Consider the following 25425-nt stretch of genomic DNA (forward strand, 5'->3'; position numbering starts at 1 on the left):
GTTACAAATACGGCATATATGCGAGAAATTACAGCCATACCTGATCACTCATTTTGTACCTTATGTAGTAAGTTTATTTATTTTGTGTACATTCTATAGAGGAGTTATTATGCATCTGCTTTGTCTCACCCGCACTTTTTTTAGTGTTTATTTTTGAAGCTCCTTGGCGACCAATCGTCACTGGACAGTGTCTAGTGACACCTAAGCATGTCCTGATGGCGCTGTTAGCACCTCCTTCTTTTACATATTTCACCTTTTCAATAGCTATAACTCCGTCAATGCTAATTACCTAAAGCTAGCATAGATAAGCTAAAATCCTGCCTTTATCTCGTTATTCGTCAATCGCGTCTACTTCGCATTCAACCCGTGTTTAGCTAACATCACATTGTCGTCGTCGCGTGTCTGCATGCTAACGTCATCTCGTCTCGTCTTGATAAACAAAGAACGCGACACACTTAGCGCCCATCTCGTGGTTGTCTTCTGGTGATCCCGACAAATAATTAAACCACTGTTCTCATGGAAAATAAGCTAAATATTTCTCTATAAAAGCTAACTTGTTGTCACACCACACTATAAATGGACACCCTATAAACTACGGCACCCCCGGGCGCTAAAACAAACATCCACGCTAAGACTCCAAACGGCAAATCAAAGTGTCCTAGTACTACTTTATTCAAGTTCCTTGAAGAAAACTTCACTTTCAAGCTAGTTTTATGAAAACCACATGACATCCTCCTTCACCTCGCCCCCCCCTCTGCCAAAACCCCGCCCCCTACCTCCCACGTGCCCCCCAAAACCCTCCCCAACCCTCCACTCCAACTCTTCTCTTCCACTCTGGAGTTCCGATGTGTTCCTGCAAGAAGCAAACGTTGAAACGAAGGAAGATAACCGCATCAAAAACCGAACCAGCATCAAGGACTAGTCATCCCTAGACCTGATCCACAATGAACCTCCCATTGGGTGATTATGCATCCATGCTAGTCTTAATTTTCTGGACTTTTTCCTCTGTCCTGACCCAAGACTTACTAGAACGAGACGCCATATGCGACCCGGACGGGTGCCTAGTGGCTTACTTCAGACCCAAAACCTTCTTGGACTCATGGAGGTCTTGCAAAGAGAAGGGCGGCAACCTAGCCACCATCAAACGCCAATCCGACGCCGCCGCCGTCCACTCACTCCTCACAACAACCGATCTACGCCAATCCCGCACCAAAATCCGAGTATGGATCGGTTTGCAGCGTCAACCCCGTCAGTGCGCCCCCAACAGGCCACTTCGCGGCTTCTCCTGGACTACAGGAGACCAGGACACAGAGTACACTAATTGGCAGAAGGAGTACTCCCATGCCATGTGTTCGATTCCCCGATGCGTTGCCATGGGGTACAACACCCTAGAACCTGGTGAGAACTTCAAATGGCTCGACGGATCCTGTTCGATTCCCGCTGATGGTTACCTATGCCATTATGCTTACCAAGGAATGTGCCCCGCCCTTTGGAACCAAGGTGCCGGCCACCCGTTTTACACCACGCCCTTTGACCTCTTAACCACCCTTCTAACTCACCTCCCCTTGGGATCTGTGGCGACCATTCCCTGCGAGGCAGGACAGGAGTCCGTCGACTGTCTCACAAAAGAAGACGGTTCAATCGGGTGGTCCCGGGACCCCCCACTTTGTCCTAACTCACCACCTTCACAGGATTGGTGTCAACGCGATAATGGCGGTTGTGAGCACTTTTGCAAACAAGCCGCCGCCCACTCTTACTGTGAGTGCGCAGAGGGGTACCGACTCGGGGATGACGGCCAGAGTTGTGTGGGGTCCGATGCTTGCCGTGAAGCTAACTGCCAGTTTGAGTGCGTCCCCCTTTCTGAGGGGTATCGTTGCGCTTGCCCTGAAGGCTACATGCTAACGGCGGATGAACATGGTTGTGAGGATGTAGACGAGTGTCTCCAGAGCCCCTGCGAACATGGGTGCGTTAACTCCCCTGGGAGTTTTCAATGTCATTGCCGGCAGGGGTACCGCCTAGACCACCAAGGTACCTGCCAAGACCTGGATGAGTGCTTAAGCGACCCATGCGAACATGCTTGTGAAAACACGGAAGGTTCTTTCGTCTGCCATTGCCGGTTGGGGTACTTGCTACAACCAGAGGACCCCCTTCGTTGCCAGGATACGGACGAGTGCCAGATTGTGGGGACATGCCAGCAAATGTGTGTTAATTACGTAGGGGGATTTGAGTGTTATTGTGAGGAAGGTTACCAACTAGTTGTCACTGATTCGTCTTCATGTCAGAAGATTGGTGAGGGGACTGATGATGTCACACCGGTAGACCCGTGGCCCACCCCTGTTTGGGGTCCTGTGGATTATGAGTGGACCCCACAGAGGACAGATTGGGACTCAGAAGGGGGACAATCTCTAGACTGGTTGACTGAAGCTCCTAAAGTTTGGGATTCTGATGTTATTTGGGTGACTAGTGGACCACTGGAGGACATTTTTAACCCGGATCCAGAGACCATAACCCAGGAGGAAGATCTCCAGACCACCGTTAAGACCACCCATGCACCCCCAACCCAATCCACAACCCTATTCACCCCCACTATGGAATATTATGAGGATGACTACCAAGAAGAAGACCTGGAAACCACTCCTCTACCAAAGTCTTCCACTTCTACCATCTCAGAGGGGGCTTGGAATTGGTGGGCTGGTTTTTCAACCCCGGGAAATCCCGAGGGGTATGTTACTAGACTCTATTATCCATCCGAGGAAGACAAACAATCGGTTGGGACTGAAAATCCAGGACAGGATTGGTCCAGAGACGTCCCGACTACGCTCAATCCTGAGACGACGGTTACTATACGGCGTTCAGAACCCGAACAGGAGGTCCAAGGACTTGGACAGGGTACTACTTGGCTCCTAGTGGGACTCTTAGTACCTATAATCCTCTTTGTGGTCCTCATAGTGGTCTTGGGGGTTGTGTATCGCACCCGTTGCGCCGCAAGGCCTCGGAATAAGGACGACAATGATTGCTACCATTGGATATCCGGAGCTCACGACAAACGGGGGGCCGCCGGACCCCCCGCGGGGGTCAAGAGCAACGTTTGAGTGGACGCCAAATACTTTTTAGATGGACAGCAAAGTACTGCTAAATCAAATTCAACCCGCTATAAGAAATAGCCGGAGATGTCTCGCTATTTTTGGCGAGTTCGGAGGGTCGTAAATTTTTCACTCTTGTCCCGGATTTTTTTTTTGGGCCCTGAACGCACCGTGAAATGCAAAGGAATGTACAGAATGTTTACTTAAAGAGCAGTTTTTCTTTTTTATAGGTTTTTTTTGTCTAATGTGTTCATTTTTTTATGTCAACGTTTGGCCTTCAGTCACATTCTTCACGCCCATTGGTTAGGCTCCGCCCCTTTACATCCAGCTGGTTGGAATTGGTGTCATATGGTCGTATTTTCTGGACTATAAGTCTCACTTTTTTCGTCATTTCACTTACAATCAGATGTGACTTATTATACAAATGATTAATTTTTATTGGTTGATCGAATGAATGAGAATTAATAAAAAATGTCAAATTTTGAATGTGGTTTTTGTACAAAATGGACAAAAGTAGACACTTTTCTGTGTATTTTTAACCTAACTTCAGTATTTAGTATATATTTTTTCTTTTGCTAACTACCACAGCATATATGTGCACAAAACTTGCTATACTTTGAAAAAACACTTTTTTTAGTCCTTTCTGCGATATTTGAGGGATTACTGTGTTGTCATATTCAGAGTAGACGGCCATTTTGATTGTCAAAATTGTTTTATAGCCTTCCTAAATTAGGAAAGTAGCCCTTTTTTGTTTTACAACTTAAGAAAATTTGTTTTTAGGTTCCAAATTGTCAAGAAAATAAAAATATACCTTTGACCTGTTGGTGAGTATGTATTTTGTGGACTATAAGTTGCACTAGTTAAATATATTTAACTAAATGTGTCTAGTAACAGAATTGTCAAAATGGGAGCACACAAAATTGGCACAAGTATATAAATATATTCATATATTTTTAAAATGACTACAATATTTAATAAATATCCTAAGTGTGACTTATAGTCCGGAAAATACAGTCACCTTTCCACCAAATTCAGTTTATAACTATGATGCATTTAAGGCCCGACCAAAAGTAGGACAAAGCAGCTTTAATGTTCATGACTGGATCTCTAGGACTGTAGCGCCTTCTAGTGGAGGGATTTAACATTATTGCTAATTTAAAACAAAAAAACAACACCAAGGTTTCGAGTTATAAGTTCTTTTATTTTGAAAAAAAGGAGGGATTGTCAGTGGTTAGTATTGACTTCAGTTGCTTAACTCGACCTATCAGATGAGTGTATGCTTAACAGTATGGGATGCATGTTTTTTACACAACAACATGAGGAAATAGGCGGAGCTTATCGGTCACATAGCAGGGGTGCACCGATGACTCTTAAAAGTTCCCAGATGGCGAAAACGCCGCCCACATTGTTGACAACAATACGGCGTGACGCCACTGTGGATCCGTTGATGCGTGTAGAGATTACCCAATTCCTTAAAGCGACGCCCACACTGCGGGCACGCATACGGGCACTCGCCCGTGTGGACCCGTTGATGTCTCTTAAGGCCGGAGAGGACGGAGAAACCTTTACCGCATTCTGGACACGGGAATGGGCTTTGGGCGCCGCTATGCACTAGCCTGTGGCTCTTGAGCCGAGCGCCATGACGGAAACGCTCGCCACAATCCGGGCATGCGAAGGGTTTCTCGCCCGTATGGATGCGCTGGTGTTGACGTAGGTTGCCAAGGTAGTTGAACGCCCGACCACAGTCGCCGCATTCGTACCTGCTCTTGAGCCCGGGGGAGTCTTTGTCGGGCGAGCCGTCTCCAGCTTCCGTTTTAATCGTCGTTGCCTCTGTTCGGAGAAGCTCCGCCTCCGTTTTGACCGCCGATGCAGACGGTAGGGTGTCCGCGTGGACTAGTTTGACGTGTTCGTCCAGGAACGCAGCGTCGGGGCAGAAGGTTCCGCATAGGGAGCAGATGAAGGTGTGGTCTGGGAAACGGGGGACTGTGGGCGGAGCTATGTTGGAGATTGGAAAGATGGGCGGGGAATAGGGTGGTACTCACCGGTTTCAGGGGGTTGGGGTGCGCCACCCTCGCCGGGGGAACCCGGAATGGTGGCGAAATCGGCAGGACGGACGTCCGGGAAGCGGTTTGGGGGTTGCTCTGAAGATGTTTCTTCCTCTTCTTCGTCCTCGTCGTCTTGTTTTATCACTGTAGGGAGAAAGTTATTGTTTTTTTGGGTGGAAAAAGTGCGGGTGTGTATGTATTTTTACCCTTAAGGTCTGCTGAGTACTCCATGGGTGTAATCCACTCGTAGTCATACAAGCGTCTACTGCTAGAGGGCAGCATGTTGAAGATGTCATCCGGGTGACTCGAACCCACGGAGGTGGACATCCCACCGTCAGGCCACAGGTGAAGGGGATTTGGCTCCTCCTCCTGGCCAACTTGTTCACCTGCGTCTATCTCCGCAGCTCCTCTTGAGTTCTTGTCTCTCATTAAGTAGTCGCAAATGGCGTCGATGTTTTCCTTCTTCACGCCGGGTAGAAGGGACTTTTTCTCCCTTTTGGGGTCCAACATGGACATTTTGGGGGTCGTTCTGAATGCTTCAGGGGGAGCCTCGGTGGAGTCCAGGGCCTCTTTAGCGTCCCTGTCGTTTAGTTTGGCTTTCAATGCGGCGATTTCTTCCGTTTTTTCTCTCAATTCCATCTTGAGAGTTCGTATTCTGAGGCCCAGCATATGGCGGATTTCGTTCATAGCGGCGTCCAGCGCTGCGTTGATTTCCCGGCCGAGGTGTTCGCTTACCGAGCTAACCGAGCATAGGAGCTCTTCGTCGGGCTCTACGTTGAGGAAAACCACGTCCGGACGGCATGAAGACACCGGGGGGTCCATGAAGGGACCTTGCATGTCCGGGGACAGGTTAGCGCCGGAAAAAGTGGGATTTCTTTTGCGACTCATTGGTGATTTTTTTTGGAGGAAGGTCGGTGGACTTTAAGCTAGCCGGCTAGCTATGCTAATGTTTTGCTGCGCTGATTTTACGAAAGTGGTTGGTCAAGTTGGAGATGATTACATCGGCGGATGTTGGTAAGGGGGGAATAGCTTTCAAAATAATAGTGTTATATTTAAAAACACTTTTACATTTGGGTCGTTTTGTGCCCTAAAACTGAAAATGCTAATGTGTTTCTTTGTGTATTTCCGAGTCATTTTAGCTGCCATTGACGGCGCTAGACGTCCAATTGAGTTAAAACTGATGCAAAAAATTAACTAGTCCGTGTTCAAGAAAACAAAAGAAATATCCAACTTGAACCTTTTTGATTTATTTGCATTATTTAGCATATGATTTTACTTAAAAATAATACTCAACCCAAATATTTGAAGATACTTTTTTCCTTTGTTTTTATTTTCTTGACAGGATTCCATTTGGATTTTAGACCCATCCTGATCCCGAAGAAGGTCCAGGTCCTGGTTTTGAACCCTGAAACCAGCAAAAGAAGGCACTTTTTGTTGAGTGTCGTTCCCACGAGCTGACAAGCGCGAGTGGTCGCCGTTAAGCGTCTATTACTGGTGAGTTACATTTTCCAATCACTTATGGAGTGAACTGACTCCCAATCATCATCATTTATAGATGTCCAATCTATTTGGAGTGAGGGATGTGGCAGTAAAGAAAAATATGCGTCCCATCACTTCATTTTAAGGTGAAATACCTTCATGGTGCATTCAAGGACATATCGTTTAAACGGTAATTGTATTTTTTTGGAAACTATCATGTTTTTGTTCTTTCCAACACAGGGGATGACCAGAATTGTGATGAAGGACCTCTACCCTTCCTCTAAATCGTCTCCGGCACCCTTTTATCCGTCCCCTGGCGGCGTCCCGCAGAATTTGGTGCATCTACAGAAGCTAAACTCTCACTACCAGAACCTGGCAGGGTCCGCGGGGGTCCAGAACATCTCTCCCAGTGGAGTCCTCGACTTGGACCTGGTGGACAAGGACGTCCTCACCTCATTGGTGGTAGAGCTTGGACTGGATCGGGTTAACGACTTACCCGAACTCTGGCTGGGACAAAACGAGTTTGACTTTGTATCGGTGGGCTACTGAGCAAAGTGTTTATTTATTTATTATTATTGTTATTATTATTTTTGCCAGATAAATTGCTATTTGCTAGCAGCTAATACTATTGAAATGTCAATTAAAGTCAGTTAGCAAACATCAACATGGATTGGCGATAAACTTATTGGTGTGAGGGTGCGTCTTGGCCAGAAGAAGAACAAGGACCCCTTTGCTGTCTCGTATTTCTTTAATGAAAACAAGTTGATGGACAGACACACAAAGGCACACCTGTCGTCCTCATCCAAGAACATGAAAGTCGGTCTTAGGACATTGCAAGCAACACCAAGCTAGCTATTTTCTCCATGGACAATATTACAGTGTCCTCGGGGCCTCACAAGGAAAGGAATTGTCCGACAAGTTCTTATCTCTGTGCACTCGTGTTTCTTTTCATGTGGTGGAGCAGAAAACAAAACAGTGGATGGTGTCCATCTAGAATGGAAAGAAAACGGGGGACTGTGGGATTGTAATGTAAATAAAGGAGAAAATTACTGTTTGTTTGTTTTAATCATCAATTAGACACTATTTTCCAACATTGCAATTAAATGCCGCCACCTAGTGTTTCTCAATAATCCATTTACTACTATTCTTATAGTAAAGTACATTATTAAAATGTCTAAAATGCTTTTCGTGTGTTAAAAACTGAATAACATTCTTATAATAAATGTCCCCAATGGTTTATTTACATGGAAGGTTGCACCGCGCACAATTTGCGTCATCTCCATGCGTCACGCTTTTAATTCGAATATATTAGCAGATTAAACGCAAGGAATTCTGGTAATTTTGCTTCATTTCATTGTGCTTTATTTAAAATTTTAAATAAAATGTCGTTTGAAATGAAATTTAATTAATTTTGTCTATCTCAAGTGTTCGTACGCAGATTTATGACAATCCCGGAAGCGAAGGAGTCCTTTCCGCTGCAGACTTCAACATGGTGGGTTCCCATTTTAGTCCTTTCTTCACTCGAATCATCCTTAAACATCACTTTTACGCGTACTGTTTCAACAAAAATGTCCGGATGAGACCAAAATACCACTTATTCCAATATTGGAAACGTTTATATTTGTCATTGCAAACGCGTCTGTCATGATTAAATAAATCGCTAGCGTTGCTACCGCAACGCTAGCCACAAGAGCGACATTTAATTTGGATAATGGCGTTTATATTACTGTTCGCATTCTGGTTACATTTTATATCATGAACGGGGCTTGAATAATTGTGACATTCAGCGTTTTGCTTTTGAGAAAGAAAACGTCAGCCGGTAAGGCCCTCAACCTGGTTGCTAAATGCTAAGCTAATGTGTTTAGAAGCGAGTAGCCATGCGCCGAATTGCTAAAAAATGTCGTTATTATTGCTTGCATTCACGTTTGTGTTTACGTTCTTTGTCTTTTAGGCTCGAGGACCGAAGAAGCACCTGAAGCGCGTTGCGGCGCCGAAGCATTGGATGCTCGACAAGCTCACCGGGGTTTTCGTAAGTAGATTTTCCCCGTCACCTTCACTCAAGCTTCGGCGTGAGGGACCCTGAACACTGTCCATGTCCCCCACCTCAGGCTCCGCGTCCTTCCACCGGTCCCCACAAACTTAGGGAATGTCTCCCCCTCATCATTTTCCTGAGGAATCGCCTCAAGTATGCCCTTACCGGGGATGAGGTGAAGAAGATCTGCATGCAGAGGTTTATCAAGATTGACGGCAAGGTCCGTACTGATATCACCTACCCAGCTGGATTCATGGGTGAGTTGGTTAAATTGCTATTTTGAGTATTTTAAGTGTTTTAGAATATCTTTTTGTGTGTGTTGTATTGTATTTGTGGTTTCCTTTAGATGATAATGTCCTGTTCATAGGAGTTGACGGCCATTTTGGTAGTTGAATTGGTTCTATACCATTGTTAAATCAAGAAAATAGCTAATTATTTGTTTTATAACTTGAGGAAAATCATATTTATGTTCAAATTTTGGTCCCTGGGCTATTAAGTACCGTATTTTTCGGACTATAAGTCGCACCCGAGTATGTCAGAAGGGAAAAAAATCGCTTTTAAATAAAAGAAAAACATGTTTTTGCAGATGTGATCAGCATCGAGAAGACTGGTGAGTTCTTCCGCCTGATCTACGACGTGAAGGGCCGCTTCACCGTGCACCGCATCACCGCCGAGGAAGCCAAGGTAAGCAAACATGGCGCCGCCAAGCCATCAAGACCGCCGCCTGACGTCACCCACTTCCCCACCCCGACAGTACAAGCTGTGCAAGGTGAGGAAGATCATCATCGGCACCAAGGGGATCCCCCACATGGTGACCCACGACGCCCGCACTATCCGCTATCCGGACCCCCTCATCAAGGCCAACGACACTGTGCGCATCGATCTGGCGTCGGGCAAGATCACCGACTTCATCAAGTTCGAAACCGGTGAGTCCTGTTCGTTTTGGTATCAATTGCGAATCTAACATGTTAAAAGTTAGCTTAACTCCGCCCCCTCGCCCCTTCAGGTAACCTGTGCATGGTGACTGGTGGCGCTAACTTGGGTAGGATTGGCATCATCACCAACAGGGAGCGCCACCCTGGCTCCTTCGACGTGGTGCACGTCAAGGACAGCACCGGAAACAGTTTTGCCACCAGGCTGTCCAACATCTTTGTGATTGGCAAGGTGAGACCTTTTTAAAAAAATGGTTGGCGTCGGCAGGGCAATGATGATACTTTGAGTTTGATCCTCATGAAAAACATTACAATATCCTCTAAGAAGTACTGAGCTCTGATGAAACTAAAGTATTTTGGATTCTTGGTGCGTTTGAAAAAATACGAATAATGGACATCTCGTCTGTCCTCAGGGCAACAAGGCGTGGGTGTCCGTACCCAGAGGGAAGGGAATCCGACTTACCATCGCCGAGGAACGCGACAAGAGGCTCGCCGCTAAGCAAAACAATTAAAGGGGTTCAATGTTGCCGGCAAATGTTTCACAATAAAAGTTATTAAGAAAAGATACTGGAAAGATAGTCTTTTTTTGATACACACTTGTCGTCACACTCTTATGTTTCAAGCCAACGCTGGCTGCTCCATATGTTCACCGCGGCTATCCAACCTCGGAAATCTGGCACGCGAGCGCCGTTCTGCGCGGGAACCAGTCGTGACTTCCCTTTGTAGCTCCGCCTCTCCAACAGGATGCGCAATCTGTGCCAAAAGCTAAAAACATAAGCCAAAATGCTGCTTTGACTCAAAAGCGTCACCATTAATAATCATAACTAACATTCTTTTTAAATCTACACTCATTATTAAAATAATACTAAACTTTAATATTCCAGTAAAATTTTTATCTGTTTTTGATCCATACACCGTCAAAACTGATAAATGCTATTTTCATTCGAAATTAATTGGACATTTAATGGCTGTCAATCAACTGAAATACCCATCGCTTTCAATAGGTGGCAGTAGACCATTCATGAATTGTTTTAATATCCGCCCCCCCTCCAAAAAAAAGTATAAATTCTTGCCTGCCGCCCCTCCCCAATGCAAAACAGACCTCTGCTGGAACAAAAACATTGAGGTAGGCCCAGTCCATTTCTGGGAGGGGTTCCTAAAGGGGGCCCAAGGGGTCTTCTGACAACCAGATGTGGGGATTTTCAACAACAGGACTGGGTGGGGTGCGTTCCTCAACCTAACAAATTGTTGATGCAAAAATATAGACCAATTGGAGCCAAGGAACATAGTCCAAGTCAGTTGAGGAGTTCCCCTAGTGAACATAATACAATAATTCCACACCAGAAAAAATGTTAAAAATGATGTTTTTCTTTGGTGAAAGTACTTTATTTAATCGAATATTAATTCTTGGAAATAGCCACCGGAAGTGATAGGTATCCTGCTTTAATTTTGAAAGAAAATGTTGGTCGGAAAAGAGTGAGAGAGCGTCAAAAAAAGCGAGTGAAGCGGCTGGACGATGAGTTCGAACCGAACCCAAGCGGACTTTTCCAGCTTCGGTATCCCGGATAATGCACTCATGCGCCGGCGTCAGGGTGACGAAGCCCCCGGTAAGGCTGTTATGGTAGAAGCCAACCACCTGCGGAGTTTACCCCGCTTGGAATAAACCACCACGCTCCGTTTTTGGGATGCCTTTCTGCAAGCGTGCCGTCCTGCCTCGGGATTTATGCAAAGCTGGCGTCGGGACGCCAAAGACGCCGAGTTTGGTCGCGGAATTGGCCGATGTTTGCGCCTTTGCACTGGCTTCGGTTCTCCGCCAACTGGCCGACCTTTCCCGACACTCGCTGGGCGTCCTGGAGGAACTCGAGGGGGAGTTGGCGTCTGTGTGCCGCAGGTCGGGCGCCTTGGAAGGCAGGCTGGGTCGGGTCGTTGAGATTCTACGACACACTCCTTACCAAGGTAAAAAAATATATTTAAAAAAACTATTTTTTAACTTGGACTCTTATTTATTTATGACGCACTCGTACTCTGTGTTTTATGGAATTTGTTTCATTATTAATCGACTTTTTCTTGATTGCGTCTGAGTTTAATTAACTGCACCTGCGCATCATAACAACATTGACGTCAATTGACAATAATTTTTTTTACCTTTCAATGAATGTTTTTACTACTTTGTAACGCTTTTAAAAGTCATTTAGCATGTATTTTTTCGTTTTTTTTTCCTGTAGAGTTGAGTAATTTTTAACTCACTGGCTATCTATTGACCACAGATATAAAAATATAAAACTAGATGCCTTGTTTATGTGAGATAATGTGGACAAACATCCCTTAGTGGACATCTTAAGGACAGTTATTATAAGATAACATTATATAATATTTTTTTACATTAAAATAACTTTAAAAACACTGGAGGAAGACCCCTGTCCCAAGATGTCTACCAACTCAGCTCTAAAACATCTAACCATATCTAATCTATTGTCACCTAACTATGTAATGCTACTCATAGTCATGCAGCATGTACTCATGAGTCTATTATTAATTTTCCCCCAATTATGTGTGAATGCTAGGCTACTTTTTGGCTAACATTACAGAAAGATTGACCTAATAAGTTTTCATACAATGACTACTTTAATATATAGTGCTGCTAATGCTACTTATAGTCATGCAGCATATGTCAAGATATGTTTCCCCCTCCCAAAAAAATGAAATATTTTGAATATATTACGGAAATGATGTACAGAAGACGTATAAAATTGCTTCCTGCTGTGCATTCTTTCACTGCATTTCATCTTTGTTCTCCAACTATGATGTTTTCTGGCTCATATGTGAGTAGTAGAAAGCCCCCCCTTGAGCCCCCCGCCCCAAACTGAGACCAGATGTAGCTCTGGAAAGTCAAGATAAAAGAAAACATAGCTGAGTTTATAAAATACAGGCGAGGACGTGGACATTTTTTTTCAGCGGCTGCCCGCTGTCAAAATCCGAACCTGCCAGGGAACGTGGCTCGCGGGGGCGCAAGATGCGCGCGGTTAAGTAATCAATAGATCATCATTAGCGTCATTCGCCCAACGTCTACCCACGTCTAAACAAAGATGCTAAAATGACATAACTGGGTAAACACTACATGGTGCTAAAAATGCTGCCATATTTTTCTTTTTGAATCGAAATACTGTAATGCACTGGTGTCAAAGTGGCGGCACGGGGGCCAAATCTGGCCCGCTGAATCCTTTTGTGCGGCCCGGGTAGGTAAATCATGGGTGATGACTTTCTGTTTTAGGATCAAATTATAGATGTATATTAAATTTCCTGATTTTCTCCCTTTAAAATCAATAATTGTCATTTTTTAATCATTTTTTCTGTTTTTAGTTAAAAATCAATTTGTAAAATTTAAAAATATATATAAATATTTACTGGGGTCATCTTGCTTGGACATCTATTGCCGTCAATGGGGGCCATTGTGTCAAAAATGGACAGGAAGTGAGTAACTAGCTTTGGCTTCAGATTTTTTGCCTTTTTAGTGTGTGTGTGTGTGTGTGTGTGTGATTTTTCTGGGCCAGAAAATGTGCAACACACACGATGACGAGTCACGAGGCTGTTGTTTATATGATCTCATTGGGGGAAGATTCCCATAGCAGGACAGTAAAAAAAAAAAAAAAAAAAAAAAAAGGAAAGTGGCGTAATACCCATTTTGTCCGCCAGAGGGCTTAGTGAGTTATGGCACCTCCAAAAGTCTGCTTCGAATTATCAGAAGAAAAAAACAAAAGTGTTGCCCCCTCCCCTTTTGCCCCCTCCCTCCCCCGTTTTTCACCTCCTCTCCTTTGGCTGTGAGAGGAAAGAATGGTGCGTTCACGGACACAGGAGGAATGTTGGCTATTCCGTGTAGGTAGAGCATATTTATCGTTTTGTTTTTGTTATTTCATTTAAAAATAAGATGCGTTTGTTTCTGTTTTTAGGAAAAATGTTATAACATAGTATAGTGCGATATAATGTGTAAAATAATAGATACTGTATTAATAGTACTTATAATAAGTTAATACTTTCCAGGTTTTCCTTTATTTGTTTTTCAAGTTATGTTAAGAATCTAATATACATTACATTAATATATAAAACGTTTTTTTGCCCTTAAAATGCAAAAAATGGTTTAAAAAAACCTTTAAATATATTGTCAATAAATACATAAATAGATGCTTTAGTGTTTTTTTAATAGAAAATAATAGTATAATATGGTATGGAATAGCCTTAAAATGCTGAAAAAAATGTAAAAAAAATCTTTAAATACATATTAAAAATAAAAAAATTAAAAATATTTTTGTCAGCTAACAGTAGCAGTTATTAAGCCCCTTTCCTCCTTAGCTTGCCATCCCATAATTCCCCCTACCTTCCCTCCATCTTAAGCATCATCCTATCTCCCGCTCGGCTCTTTCTGATTGGCTCTTGGCAGTCTGGCTCTTTTATCAATTGAGCCGCGGATACCGGAACGCGACTGGCTGGATGCTAATCAACGCAAGCTTTCTCTCTCTCTCTTTCTCTCTCTCACTCTCTCTTTCTCACTCTCTCACTCGCTCTCACACACCCCAACATCGGATTAAACAACACCTCACGTAAGCCACGTATAACCGCCGCGTTAGGAATGCTTCCATCATGTTTTGGGACAGAAAGAATAGTACCGGCAACCCCCAGAGGCGGCCCAAAGGCAGACACCGACCCAAATCGGCAACAGGTACACTCGCATGGTTTCTTCGCCCGATTTTCCCAGGCCGGAACGAAGCGGTTATGAATGGGCCAGGGCGCACAAGGACCCGCATTCAAGCGTTTAAGTCTGGAGTTATCAACGCTAGTCATGGACTGGTGTGCTCTGGTTGACACCAGTTAGACCAGTTAGGACGTTGCTGGAATGGCAATTAATGTCTTTTTCTAATGTGGAAACTTGTCCACAGATTTGTGTTTGGGTTTAATTTTAAGAAACTGCTGTTTTTATGTTAATGCGGGTAAATTGGAAGATGGTTTGCATTGGATGCTTGATAAAGTTGGACAAAATGGCGACTTTTTGGGGTTGAAACCCATCCCGGCTTTTTGCGATTGCGCTGAATATCATTATATATTGTTTTGTTTGTTGCATTTACGGCCATTTTGCTTGTATGACTAAACTATTTCTTACTATTTTGTTTTATTTTCATGCTAAATTTGGGCATACTCTTCAATTTAAAGTCACGGCTAGGGTCAAACATGGCTAAAGTCGTTAGCATAGTTAGACGTCCAATCCACTTGAAGTGGGAGGGTTGGCAGCGGATGACCAGTCGCTGTTGCCAATCCTCCTGCTTCAAATAAATTGGTCGTTTTAAGTCATGCGCTTGTTTCAATTCACGGCAGTAGCACGAAAATATCTTTCCTTGCCCCATCCAAGATGGCCGCCCAGAGGCCACGTTCCCATTTAAGTCCAAGTCAGACCTGGTCTACGTCTCTTGATTTTGAACAAATTATTTTATTTTATGGCAAAGTAGTGGACGTTAAAGCCATTTGAAGAAGTATGCGTCGCTGGCGGCCATCTTGGGTAGGTCAACCAACCATTGGAAACGATATTTACGTATTTCAGAGTGCTTTGAGATGTCATTTTAATGAGTATTTTAAGGCTGTGCAGTGTGTTGTTGTAGTTAGCCAATGGATAAAATGTATTGATGGGATGAAAAACGGGGTTTTATAGGATTGGACGCTTGATTGGACACTGAATCTTAATCTGTCCAAAGAGAGCTGAGCTGTAACGATTGGGAGAGAATAAACGGCGCGTGGCGTCCTCGCACTTTGTGACCTTGAAGCGCGCCAACCGAAAAAAAAATGGTGGCCCAGTGCCGACTTTGAATTACGCCCGCGTGCCGATCGGCGCAAGGAGCCGGCCGGGGATGATGTCATTCCGGACGCCGTGGCGACGGAGAACAAAGAGCCGCCGGGACGACCAAGTTGCGTTGAGGAGAGGAGACGAGAGTGGCTGCTGCTGTTGCCACGGCAACCGAGCAGGTCAATGGAAGCAGGACCCCATTCACTTTCTTGTCCGTCTTCTAGTTTGATGTCGAGGAATTTGGTTAAAAGTGGACAAATTGGACTTTTGGAGTGGGAGGGATGGCAGTGTTCTTTTCTGGAGGTTTGGATTGGACGTCTATAGTCGTCAATGGCAGCCAAGCAAAGAAAATCCCAGTTAATTTTATAAAGTTATACATTTAATCATTCACTAGTTTTCTAATGTACTGTATTATTATTATTATTATTATTATTATTATTATTATTATTATTATTATTATTATTATTATTATTATTATTATTATTATTATTATTATTATTATTATTATTATTATTATTATTATTATTATTATTATTATTATTATTATTATTATTATTATTATTATTATTATTATTATTATTATTATTATTATTATTATTATTATTATTATTATTTATATTGTATTGATATGTATTTTTATTACAAATAAATATGGAAATATTCTCTGATTTCTGCTCTTATGGGTTGTTGTCTTTTTAAAATTTTTTAGGTTTAGCTTAAAAAAAAAAGTTAATTTTTAATTGGCCACCAGGAGGCACTATAACTCAGTCGACATAATTGGGCTCTTTTCATTCAATGTTTTTTGTTTTTTTTCAGGAGGGAGGGGCTATAATAGGGCCAATTTTGATATCCCTCGTTAACTCATTGGCTTTTAATAACGACACCATTTTGTCTCTGCGAGGGGTCCAAAAAACAAACTTGACTTAAAAAAAAAAACAACCATTGTGGCTCGGGAGCCATATGTGGCTCTTTTCATAGGTGTATACGGCTCTGTCTTTTTAAATCATATTTTTCCACATTGATACTCATTGATTATTAACAGTGAAATATTTTTTTTTACTTTCAAAGTGCTGAAATGAATAATAAATACTCACATTTTCATCCATTTTTAATTTTAAAATCCAAGTATGGCTCTCAAAGAATAACATTACAAAATATAAATTGTTTATGTCTCTCTTCATCAAAAAAAGATGTACTATAGTCTAAATCCCATTTTTAAATGAACTACCAATTCGGACCGTGTTGGTTCCCCACGGCGGACCGCTTTCGGCCCTCACACCTTATGTTTGACACCCCTTGTTTTAAGTCCTTCACCAGGCTGTCTCTTGACCACGTTATGTAATCTGACGGACATTCTTGCCATTTGATGTGGTTTCCTGCTCCTCCTCCTCGATAATCGTATTTTACCTCCCCCTTATCCCTCCCCCGAATCTCCTCCCCCTTTCCTCCTCCTCATCCCCCTCCCTCCCCCGATTGCAGCCTCCACCGGACCAGAGGCGGAGAACGTCAGGCGCAGTAGCGGCGGCGGCAGCCGCATCGGCGAGCAGCGAGGGAGCGGCGAGCACGGCCGCGGCGACGGCGCGGCCCACCCGGGGTCTCCATGGCAACAGAGCGTGAACATCTTCGGTTCCTGGAGCAGACCCGAATGCGTGGAGGAGTTGCACCAACAGGCACAGCTTAATCTCCAGAGCCTTCTACAAGGTAAAGAAACGATTCCGACACACCCACCGACGACGTGCTCGCCGTTTTTTTTTTTGACGGATGCGAGAAACGGCGGCGAATGGGTGGGTGGCGACGGCGGGCTTCACTGCAGATGATGCGGCGCTCTTGTTGACGACGTTCGCAAGGGTGTGTGCGCCAATATAGTCGCGTTGACGTGCTGAAAATTGCCATTTCCACGCGGAACACCAATTAAGGGGGAAAATGGCGGCTATTGAGTCATTGACTGGTGCTAAATTTGGGCTAAAAAAACGTAGACGTTATGATGTGACTGCGTAGGGTGGGTTTTTTTCATTGGTTGCCATTGACGACGTTACGTGTCAAACAAATAGAGAGATGATAAAAGTATTTAAAAAATGTGTTGGTTGCTATTGACGATGATGGACTGTAGTGCTAATTGTAGTCAGGTGGCATGTGTTGAGGGTTTTGTGGGTTTTTAAGTCATTGGTTGCTAATGTATGTCAAATAAATATGGTTATATGTAAGATATATTTTTTATTTGTTGGTTAGCATTGAGATTGATGATTGTAGTGCTAATTGTAGTCAGATAGCATGTTTTGAGGATTTTGTGGGTTTTCAAGTCATTGGTTTCTAATATACGTCAAACAAATAGGATTATAAATATTAGACATATATATATATTTTTTTTTTTGGCTAGTATTGAGTCTGTTGACTGTAAGGCTACTTGTAGTAAGATAGCATTTGTTGAGGGTTTAATGAGTTTTTAAGTAATTGGTGGCTAATATACGTCAGACAAATATGATTTATATATATATATATATATATATATATATATATATATATATATATATATATATATATATATATATATATATATATATATATATATATATACATAAAATATATGTTTTTGATTTGTTGGTTAGCATTGAGAATGATGACTGTAAGGCTACTTATAGTCAGATAGCATGTGTTGAGGATTTTGTGGGTTTTTAAGTTATTGGTTGCTAATATACGTAAAAAAATATGATTATATATAAGATATATTTTTTATTTGTTGGCTAGCATTGAGAATGATGACTGTAGTGCTAATTGTAGTCAGATAGCATATGTCGAGGATTTGGTGGTTCTTTAAGTAATTGGTTGCTAATATACGTAAAAAAATATGATTATATATATAAGATATATTTTTTATTTGTTGGTTAGTATTGAGAATGGTGACTGTAAGGCTACTTATAGTCATGTAGCATGTCTATAGGATGTTTTTTTTTTTTAATGGAAAAAATTGTAACTTTTGAGGAGAGGCACTTAATGTTTGTTCTCTTGTTTATTTTTTTCCTTTTTCAGGGCATCCATTTTGTACTTTTAGTTTATTCCAAACAAAAAGTAATGTCTGGAAGCCACGTGAAGTCGAGCGTGTGCACAGAGCAAAATGAACGAGGGCTTTGTTCGTGTCCATTTCCCTCTCAAAGGGTGACCCCAAGCACCCACGCATTTATTATTAGCGAGTGTGTTTATATTATAACCCGAATGGCTGCACTGGCCAAAAACTGTGACCTGAAAACCAACCAAAAAAGTACAATTTCGGCCCCCAAATAGCTCTTTTTAGCACATTTTTACATCTCAAAACACAAAGCTTGGACATTCCTGGTGTAAACCAATTAAAATTGATTATTTTTGGCAAGTTGTGATATAACATAATTACTGTTTGACGAAAAAAATGAAATTTTTTTGGAACAATTCTTTTTGCCACCTTCAAAAAAAAGTATTTACTTCACAATCCAGTCCTCTTTTTATTCTCGTAAAACATTATTTTTATGTCTAATTAAGTACTTTTATGTCAATATTTTAGGTCAAATTATTTTATGCGTATTTACTGGCCTATAAGCCTTCCTTTCCTTGAAGGGAAAATATTCATTAAAATCATTGCAAAGGGTCAATATAAGGAATTAATTCATCCAGTAATGGTTGTTTTCTTACTGCAAAACTGAAAATAACCAACAAATAGTAAAATTGACTTTGCCCACACTTACTGGTGAAAGAGGGTATTGCAAGTCTTGTACGCATTAAAGCCATCATTTTTTTTGTTACAAATACGGTTTATATGCGAGAAAATACAAAATTCACCAGATTGGACATCTAGTTAACTTTACCGACATCTACTGGTGAAAAATTCTTATGCGCATATAAGCCCTACCCTTAATTCAGTCATTATTTTTATTAAATACGGCTTATATGCGAGAAAATACAAAGTTCACCAAATTGGACATGTATTACCGTCAATGGCATTGAAAGACTTAATTTTTAAAAAAATATTGGCCAACACAGGCATTTTTTGACCCCCCCCCCTAACCCCCACCCTACATGTTGCCTAGCAACCCCACCACCAGTATAGAATCCATATGGAGTAAGTTTAACCCACTTCTCCATGTGTGTGTATGTGTGTGTAGGGGGGGGGGGGGGGGGGGGATTTTAGAGGGCTGAGTGCAGACTGGGTCAGGAGTATGTTTTGGGGGGAACGGATTGGCTGGTGGCTTGAGAAGGGGGGGGGGGTGGTGGTTGGAATCTGTTTACAAAGACACGGGGGTGGGGGGGTCTTCCAAGTCCAGAGTAGAGGGGGGGCTCGGTCGGGGGAAAGTAGACTAGCGTGTGTCGGAATGCTCACCGCGGCGGCGGCTAACGTTGCTTGTTTTTTTGGCGTCTGCAGACTTTGAGGAGCAGCTGTGCGAAGGAAAGCCGGCAGGTCAAACCTTCCGCCGCCCACCCCCCGACGACAAGCCGCCCGACTTCATCTTTCTGGTAAGCTACGGTATCCGTCACGGGGTCCGGATTAAGTGAAAGGGTCTCACGGATCGGATAGATGGGGGTGCCGGAGACCATTTCCCACCCACTGAGGACATTCCTATCCTTATTATGACAATGATTGCTAACTTTTTGGAATGTATTTGCAAAATCCCAATTTTTTGGGGGGTAAAATGATAGTTCGTACTTTTTGACTACATTACGGTAATTTGTTATTGTTTGAATATTCACAGTCAAATGACTTGAGTGTCCTAAAAAGGACTTGGATGGAAATTCTTTTTGACAGCCGTCAAGGCAAAGAGCCCGTGGTTAAAGTATTCATTAGCGTAGCGTAGCGTAGCATTGACTTCTCTTACTCTGATACTTTAAACCCCACCCCCTTAGCCGGCGTCCAAGCAACTCTACGAGGATGAGACCACCTCCTCTGTTTTCGGACTGAGGTGTTTAACCAGCCCGTCTTCGTCCCTCTCGCCGTCCCCCTGCGAGTCTGACCGTCCCCCGTCTAGCTGGGGCTCCGGACCCCCCATCTCCGGACCCCCCGTCGCCGAGAAACCTCCCTGGCAACTTGGAAGACGCCCACCGACTCAAGACGCAGTAGGTAAGAAAAAATATTTGGCAAAATAGTCAAGCAGAATGCAATTTTACTACGAGAATTTCAAAATAAGATAACAGGTACTTGAAATCTAATGTTGTTTTGGGGGATTTTCAAATTAGGGTTTTGTTTTTGTATGTTGGAACAGTTATCTTGTTACAGTTTTAGTTCATCGAGTTTTTCTGGCGTCATACGCGGTATTGTGATGCATGTGCGTAAGCCAGGATCTGGCAACCCATTTGCTGTTCCCATAGCAACTCGCTTTACCTCTCTCCCTTAGCAAAACACTCAAAAAAATAATAACAAAAGAATATTTTGAACAAAATTGATGCTAGTTTCATCTTCTTTTCAGGTGAAGGGGGTCCATTTCATGGTGCGGACCTCCCAAGCCACACCCCCTCCCCGTTGGAGGACTCCCTTCAACCACGTTCCCTGGAAACCGTTACGGAAACCCCTCGCCAGAACTTAGCCTTGAGAAAGATCCAATCCAACTTGGACTCTGCAGGTTTTTGTGGCAAAGTGGACTACTTTGGAACCATGGATCACTCTGGTCTGATTTGCTCCAACACCCCCTCCGGGACTTGGAACGGGCCGAAGGGGTCTACGTTCTCGCCCGGAAATTGGAATGAACAGTACAACTACGTTGCCAAAAAGGGGCCAGCAGTCCCGCCTAAACAACACAGCGTCATTGGTCACATGGGAGATGGCGGTCAGGAAGGGTTGATGTTCGTTAGCAACTCGCAGTCCGAGACCTCCGGGAAGCAGGGGGTGGGCCGGAGAAGTGAGACGGAGGGGGCGGCGGCAGACGATAGGAAAGTCCACCAACCCGGTAGGGGGAGGGGCATGTCAGCACGTTCGGTAGCGGCGGCTAATGCCTTCAAGTTCCGGGAACGTTCTCTCTCCACGCCCACGGACTCTGGATCCTTTTGTTTTACGGAAATAGGGGCGGAGCAACCATCGGCGGGCAATGGGATGTCGGTAGAGCACAATTGGCAACGGGATCACTTCCTGGGGGAGAATTACGCCCTCCTCTACCCAAGAGGGAGCTCAGAAGACAGCACCAGTACTACCGATACCGTCTCCGTTTCGGCTTCGGACTACGGACCCGAAGGACGTTCGTGCCTACGCCCGCGATCCATTTCGCTGAAGAAGTCCAAGCGTAAGCCGCCTCCCCCGGTTAGGAGTGTCTCTCTGATGAAGAACCTGGGCCAAGCCGAGGGACGGATCCACCAACAAGGGGGACTCCATCGGGATGGACGACCCAAGAGCCTACACATCCCAAGAGACCATTACCCCGACTTCCAACCGGACTTCCTCACCCCTACCTCCAAATCCGGAGAGCTCAACCTTGGAAGGGGCGACCGACCCCCTAACTTGGAGGTCCACGTACCAGAGAGGGTGGTAGAATTGACCCTACCGGGTCCTTGGCAGCTTGGAGAGTGGAAAGCCAATGACCCCTACAGGTAAGACTCTCTGGTAAGAACAGTTCTTATTGACGTTTCCCTCTAAATGTTTGTTTACACCTTGTTCCAGGTCTTTATCGGGGTCCAGTACCGCAACAGGGACGACTGTCATTGAATGTATGAAAACCAGAGGTAGCTCAGAGTCCCTGCTCAACTCGCCCGCTACCTCCAGAGCTACGTCACCCTCCCACCTCTTGGCGGAGACGGACATCAAGCCGTCTTCGCCCTTCAAACCACCCGGGCTCTTGTCCCCGTCAAGTGGCTATTCCAGTCAGTCCGAGACCCCTACCCCGACTGTACCGCTTGGCCACTCCTCCAACGCCGGGGCCACTCTACCAGGCTGTAAAATGCGCCCCAAGATCCCCGAGAGAAAGTCTTCGCTCCCATCGCCGAAAGATCCCACCGCCAGGTCCAGGTTGTCCTTTGAGATGCCGGGTAACGCCCACCCGGAGTTGTCGTCCCTCAAGCCGAAACAAAAAGCCAGTCGGCGGCATTCGGACACATCGGCGGCGGCAAGACCTGGCAAAATGAGTCCTAACTCTACCCGGGTTCCCCCCGTGGTTAGCCAGAACGAGCTGAAAACCATCCGCCTTCGTTCAGTCTCACGAGGCGATCTGGAGGACTGTCCAGACGGCGCATCCGATACCATCGAAGAAGAACAACACTGCCGAGACTTTGACCAAGACACCAGCCCGCCTCCTACTCTACCCAAACCCAAACCCAAGCCCCCAGTAGCTATCAAACCACCTCTCCCAAGACGTCCCCTTAACCTTCTTCTCAAATCACAGTCCTCAACACCCCCCCTGACCCCGGACTCCCCACCCGGGTCCCCCGTAGACCGCCCCGTCCCACTAGGCAACATCTACAAAGTCATGAAGAAACCCAAACCCAAAAAACCTCTGTCCCAAACTCAATCCAACCCCCCTACAATCGTGGATCTCACCTCAACACCACCCCATCCAGACCAGTTTCTCTTTGACCTCCCAGACCCCCAACCCCTCTTGGAAGAAACCATACCAGATCCAGGTTTAGGTGACCGCCTTCCCTTGGGGCCAGAAGACGGAGGCTCCCTCCCCTTTCCCTGCAGTAACCAGGAAGTCCTTGAACTCCAGGACAAAAGCAAGACCCTCCCTTCAAGAATGACTGTCTCCTGTCTTGCCGAGGTCTCCGACAAAAAGAAACCCAAGGTGGGCCAAATCCTTCTAACCCATTCCTTTGAAACATGTCCTCAAATCCCTGTCTCCACAGGTTCCTCCACCAGTCCCCAAGAAGCCCAATGTCCTCCTCCTACCGTCAACCAGCCAACCAGAGACCCAGACCACACCCACAGACAGCCCGGTGGGCTTCCCGTCTCCCCGGGACGTCTCCCCTCCGGAATATATTCCCGGCAGTCCCCCAACGTCAACCAGGGACGAAAACCACTTGGAATCCTACCCCTTGGCGGACTCCTTTGCGGATCTAGAAGTCAAGACCTCAACCACAGGTACGTCAATCTATCGCCGCCCACTTGATTCCTTTTAACAACCTGGTGTTCCTTTCAGGCGAGGGCGTGGCCTGCGATAAAACAGTTCTTCGCATCGTGGAGGAATCGGACGAGGACTTCCTCGCCAGCACCCCCGCCACACACACAACCGAAGACCTGTTCACCATCATACACAGGTTGGTTTTGCACAGGAGCTTCAACCATTGGTTCTTATGTTACCTGGCAACCACAACTATGTCTTTTTTTATTGCTTACTAGCCAAACGTCATCAGTTTTTTTGTCTTCCAGGTCCAAGCGAAAGGTTCTGGGTCGCAAAGAACCTTGCGACTCCTTTGGAAGCCGTCAAAGTCTAACATCCCCAGTTAAACAGACCAACCTGACTGTAGGGGGCAGTATCCAGAGATCCAGTTCCCGTAATGAGAACTTCATGGCTCTGCTCCAGAAAAAGGGGAGCAAGTCTTCCAGTGCCGGGACCAGGGTATCCGCCGCCGAACTCCTTAAAAGCACAAACCCGCTAGCACGCCGGGCGACCGATGGCGGCGAGGTCCAGTCCGCACAGTGAGAAACTGGCGGCTAACCGCTAGGCTACGACATTCTCGGACAAGAACGCTTGTAACAAATCCCCCATCCAGACGTTGAACCGGATCCTCCACCAATGGACGAAAGCACTTTTTTTGGCATCAAAGGGGCGGTTCTTGTACAGAGAACATCTCCAGACTCCGCCCACATGATGCAGGACACGCACAAAGAACTGAAATGTCCGTACGCGTGGGTACAAATCCCGCATGGAGAGCATGAAGCAGGCAGGGGGCGCCCCATGGGTCCTGGGTGGTGGGGGGCGGGGCCTATCTTGTGGTTTTTTTGGGTCTCCGGTGACGGAAGAGAAGGATAAACACTACCAGACCAACCAGAGGAGACCTTCCCAGACAGTGAATGAGTGTGAATGTGCTAATAAGTTAGCCTAGCTAGCAAATTTGAACACAAAAACCCCAGTAACCCCCCTAAAAAGACCATGTTAGCGCTTTAGCCTCACAGTTCTTACCCTCAGAGTACAATTCCAGCCTGTGTGGCTTTTCTCCGGGTTCTCCAGCTCCCTCCCACAGCCCTAAAACATGCATGCTAAGCTAACTAGTTGACCACATAGCTAAATTGCCCTTAGCATGAATGATTGTTCGTCTTTTGGCGTCCTGCCTGGTAACCTCTAGTTGGCTGGGATAGGCTCCAGCACCCTCCGCGATCTTTTTGAGGCAAATGAAGTATTTTTTATTCATTTTAATGTAGTTGTTACCATCTGACTGACTTTTTGGGTAACAGTGTGCTAACTCCTGCCATAGACGTAAACCCTGTGATTTCAATCTGGCAACCCGATAAAAAAACAGCTAGCTAAAACTCGAAGTAAAGGACATGCGTGTGAATGGCGTGCACAGAAAACTGCTTTTCGCCCCCGATTTGCCCCGCCCAATCCGCATGACGTCATCCCCCGACCAGGACATACCCCCCTCCCTCCCCCCCGGATCTCGCATGGACGCCAACTCTCATGGTGACGTTAAAATTCATATCTGGCCACCCGTCACGTGACCATTTCTTTGGAATATTTAGTGGATGAAACATGTAAAAAAAAAAGAAAAAACACTTTGTATTTGTTTGCCTTGTATATCAAAGACGGCCTCGCTTGACCTTTGACCTTTGCCAGACGCATCGGATAATCTTACGGCCACGTCGGGTGCGAGCATGCTGACGTAAAGACAAAACAAACAAACAAACAAAAAACAAATAGATTAAAAACGGATGACTTATCGGAGTTCTATTTTTGTTAGCCCGTACAGAAAAATTATGTATTTAAAGAAATATTCCGTGTATGTATTGAATCCCCCTCGTGGTTTGGTGTGTAGCTGCCCAGATAAAAGCGCCACATTCCGACATGCCAGTGCCATGAAGTGGTTCTATCATAAATAAATTATTTTTCTTGCGTAAAAAAACTTTTTTTAATTGCAAATAAAGCATTTT

At 44.7% G+C, this 25425-nt stretch overlaps 4 protein-coding genes, 1 long non-coding RNA gene and 1 other non-coding gene across 7 annotated transcripts; 5 read left to right on the forward strand and 1 right to left on the reverse strand.

The window, feature by feature from the left end:
- The first annotated feature begins 83 nt into the window (after window positions 1-83).
- Window positions 84-3569, forward strand: cd248a (CD248 molecule, endosialin a). Its single transcript, XM_077742021.1, has one exon. The coding sequence runs from the start codon at window positions 945-947 to the stop codon at window positions 3090-3092; it is 2148 nt and encodes a 715-aa protein (XP_077598147.1). The 5' UTR covers window positions 84-944; the 3' UTR covers window positions 3093-3569.
- A 700-nt stretch (window positions 3570-4269) lies between these two features.
- znf16l (zinc finger protein 16 like) lies at window positions 4270-6113 on the reverse strand. Its single transcript, XM_077742022.1, has 3 exons — window positions 5335-6113; window positions 5126-5272; window positions 4270-5066 (listed from the first exon to the last, which is right to left on the reverse strand). Exons 1-3 carry the CDS (start codon window positions 6014-6016, stop codon window positions 4426-4428), a joined length of 1470 nt encoding a protein of 489 aa, XP_077598148.1. The 5' UTR covers window positions 6017-6113; the 3' UTR covers window positions 4270-4425.
- On the forward strand, window positions 4445-6757 carry LOC144213519 (uncharacterized). Its single transcript, XR_013329987.1, has 3 exons — window positions 4445-4806; window positions 6471-6622; window positions 6684-6757. It is a non-coding gene; the product is annotated as an uncharacterized LOC144213519 (long non-coding RNA).
- A 1288-nt stretch (window positions 6758-8045) lies between these two features.
- Window positions 8046-10138, forward strand: rps4x (ribosomal protein S4 X-linked). Its single transcript, XM_077742542.1, has 7 exons — window positions 8046-8099; window positions 8559-8636; window positions 8716-8896; window positions 9226-9323; window positions 9394-9565; window positions 9646-9803; window positions 9985-10138. Exons 1-7 carry the CDS (start codon window positions 8097-8099, stop codon window positions 10081-10083), a joined length of 789 nt encoding a protein of 262 aa, XP_077598668.1. The 5' UTR covers window positions 8046-8096; the 3' UTR covers window positions 10084-10138.
- Window positions 9841-9909, forward strand: LOC144214010 (small nucleolar RNA SNORD61). The gene has a single exon (XR_013330220.1). It is a non-coding gene; the product is annotated as a small nucleolar RNA SNORD61 (small nucleolar RNA).
- Window positions 10139-11033: 895 nt separating the features above from the next.
- Window positions 11034-25397, forward strand: nhsl2 (NHS-like 2). Of its 2 annotated transcripts, none has more exons than XM_077742286.1 (9): window positions 11034-11527; window positions 16878-17099; window positions 19786-19877; window positions 20265-20478; window positions 20825-21935; window positions 22006-23122; window positions 23184-23418; window positions 23477-23594; window positions 23707-25397. In XM_077742286.1, exons 1-9 carry the CDS (start codon window positions 11257-11259, stop codon window positions 23978-23980), a joined length of 3654 nt encoding a protein of 1217 aa, XP_077598412.1. In that variant the 5' UTR covers window positions 11034-11256; the 3' UTR covers window positions 23981-25397. The 2 variants fall into 2 exon arrangements, with proteins under 2 accessions (XP_077598412.1, XP_077598413.1); XM_077742287.1 differs by lacking the exon at window positions 11034-11527 and adding an exon at window positions 14085-14285.
- Window positions 25398-25425: the final 28 nt, after the last annotated feature.

The sequence above is a fragment of the Stigmatopora nigra genome, chromosome 20 (assembly GCF_051989575.1).
Source record: "Stigmatopora nigra isolate UIUO_SnigA chromosome 20, RoL_Snig_1.1, whole genome shotgun sequence".
Taxonomy (NCBI): Eukaryota; Metazoa; Chordata; class Actinopteri; order Syngnathiformes; family Syngnathidae; genus Stigmatopora; species Stigmatopora nigra.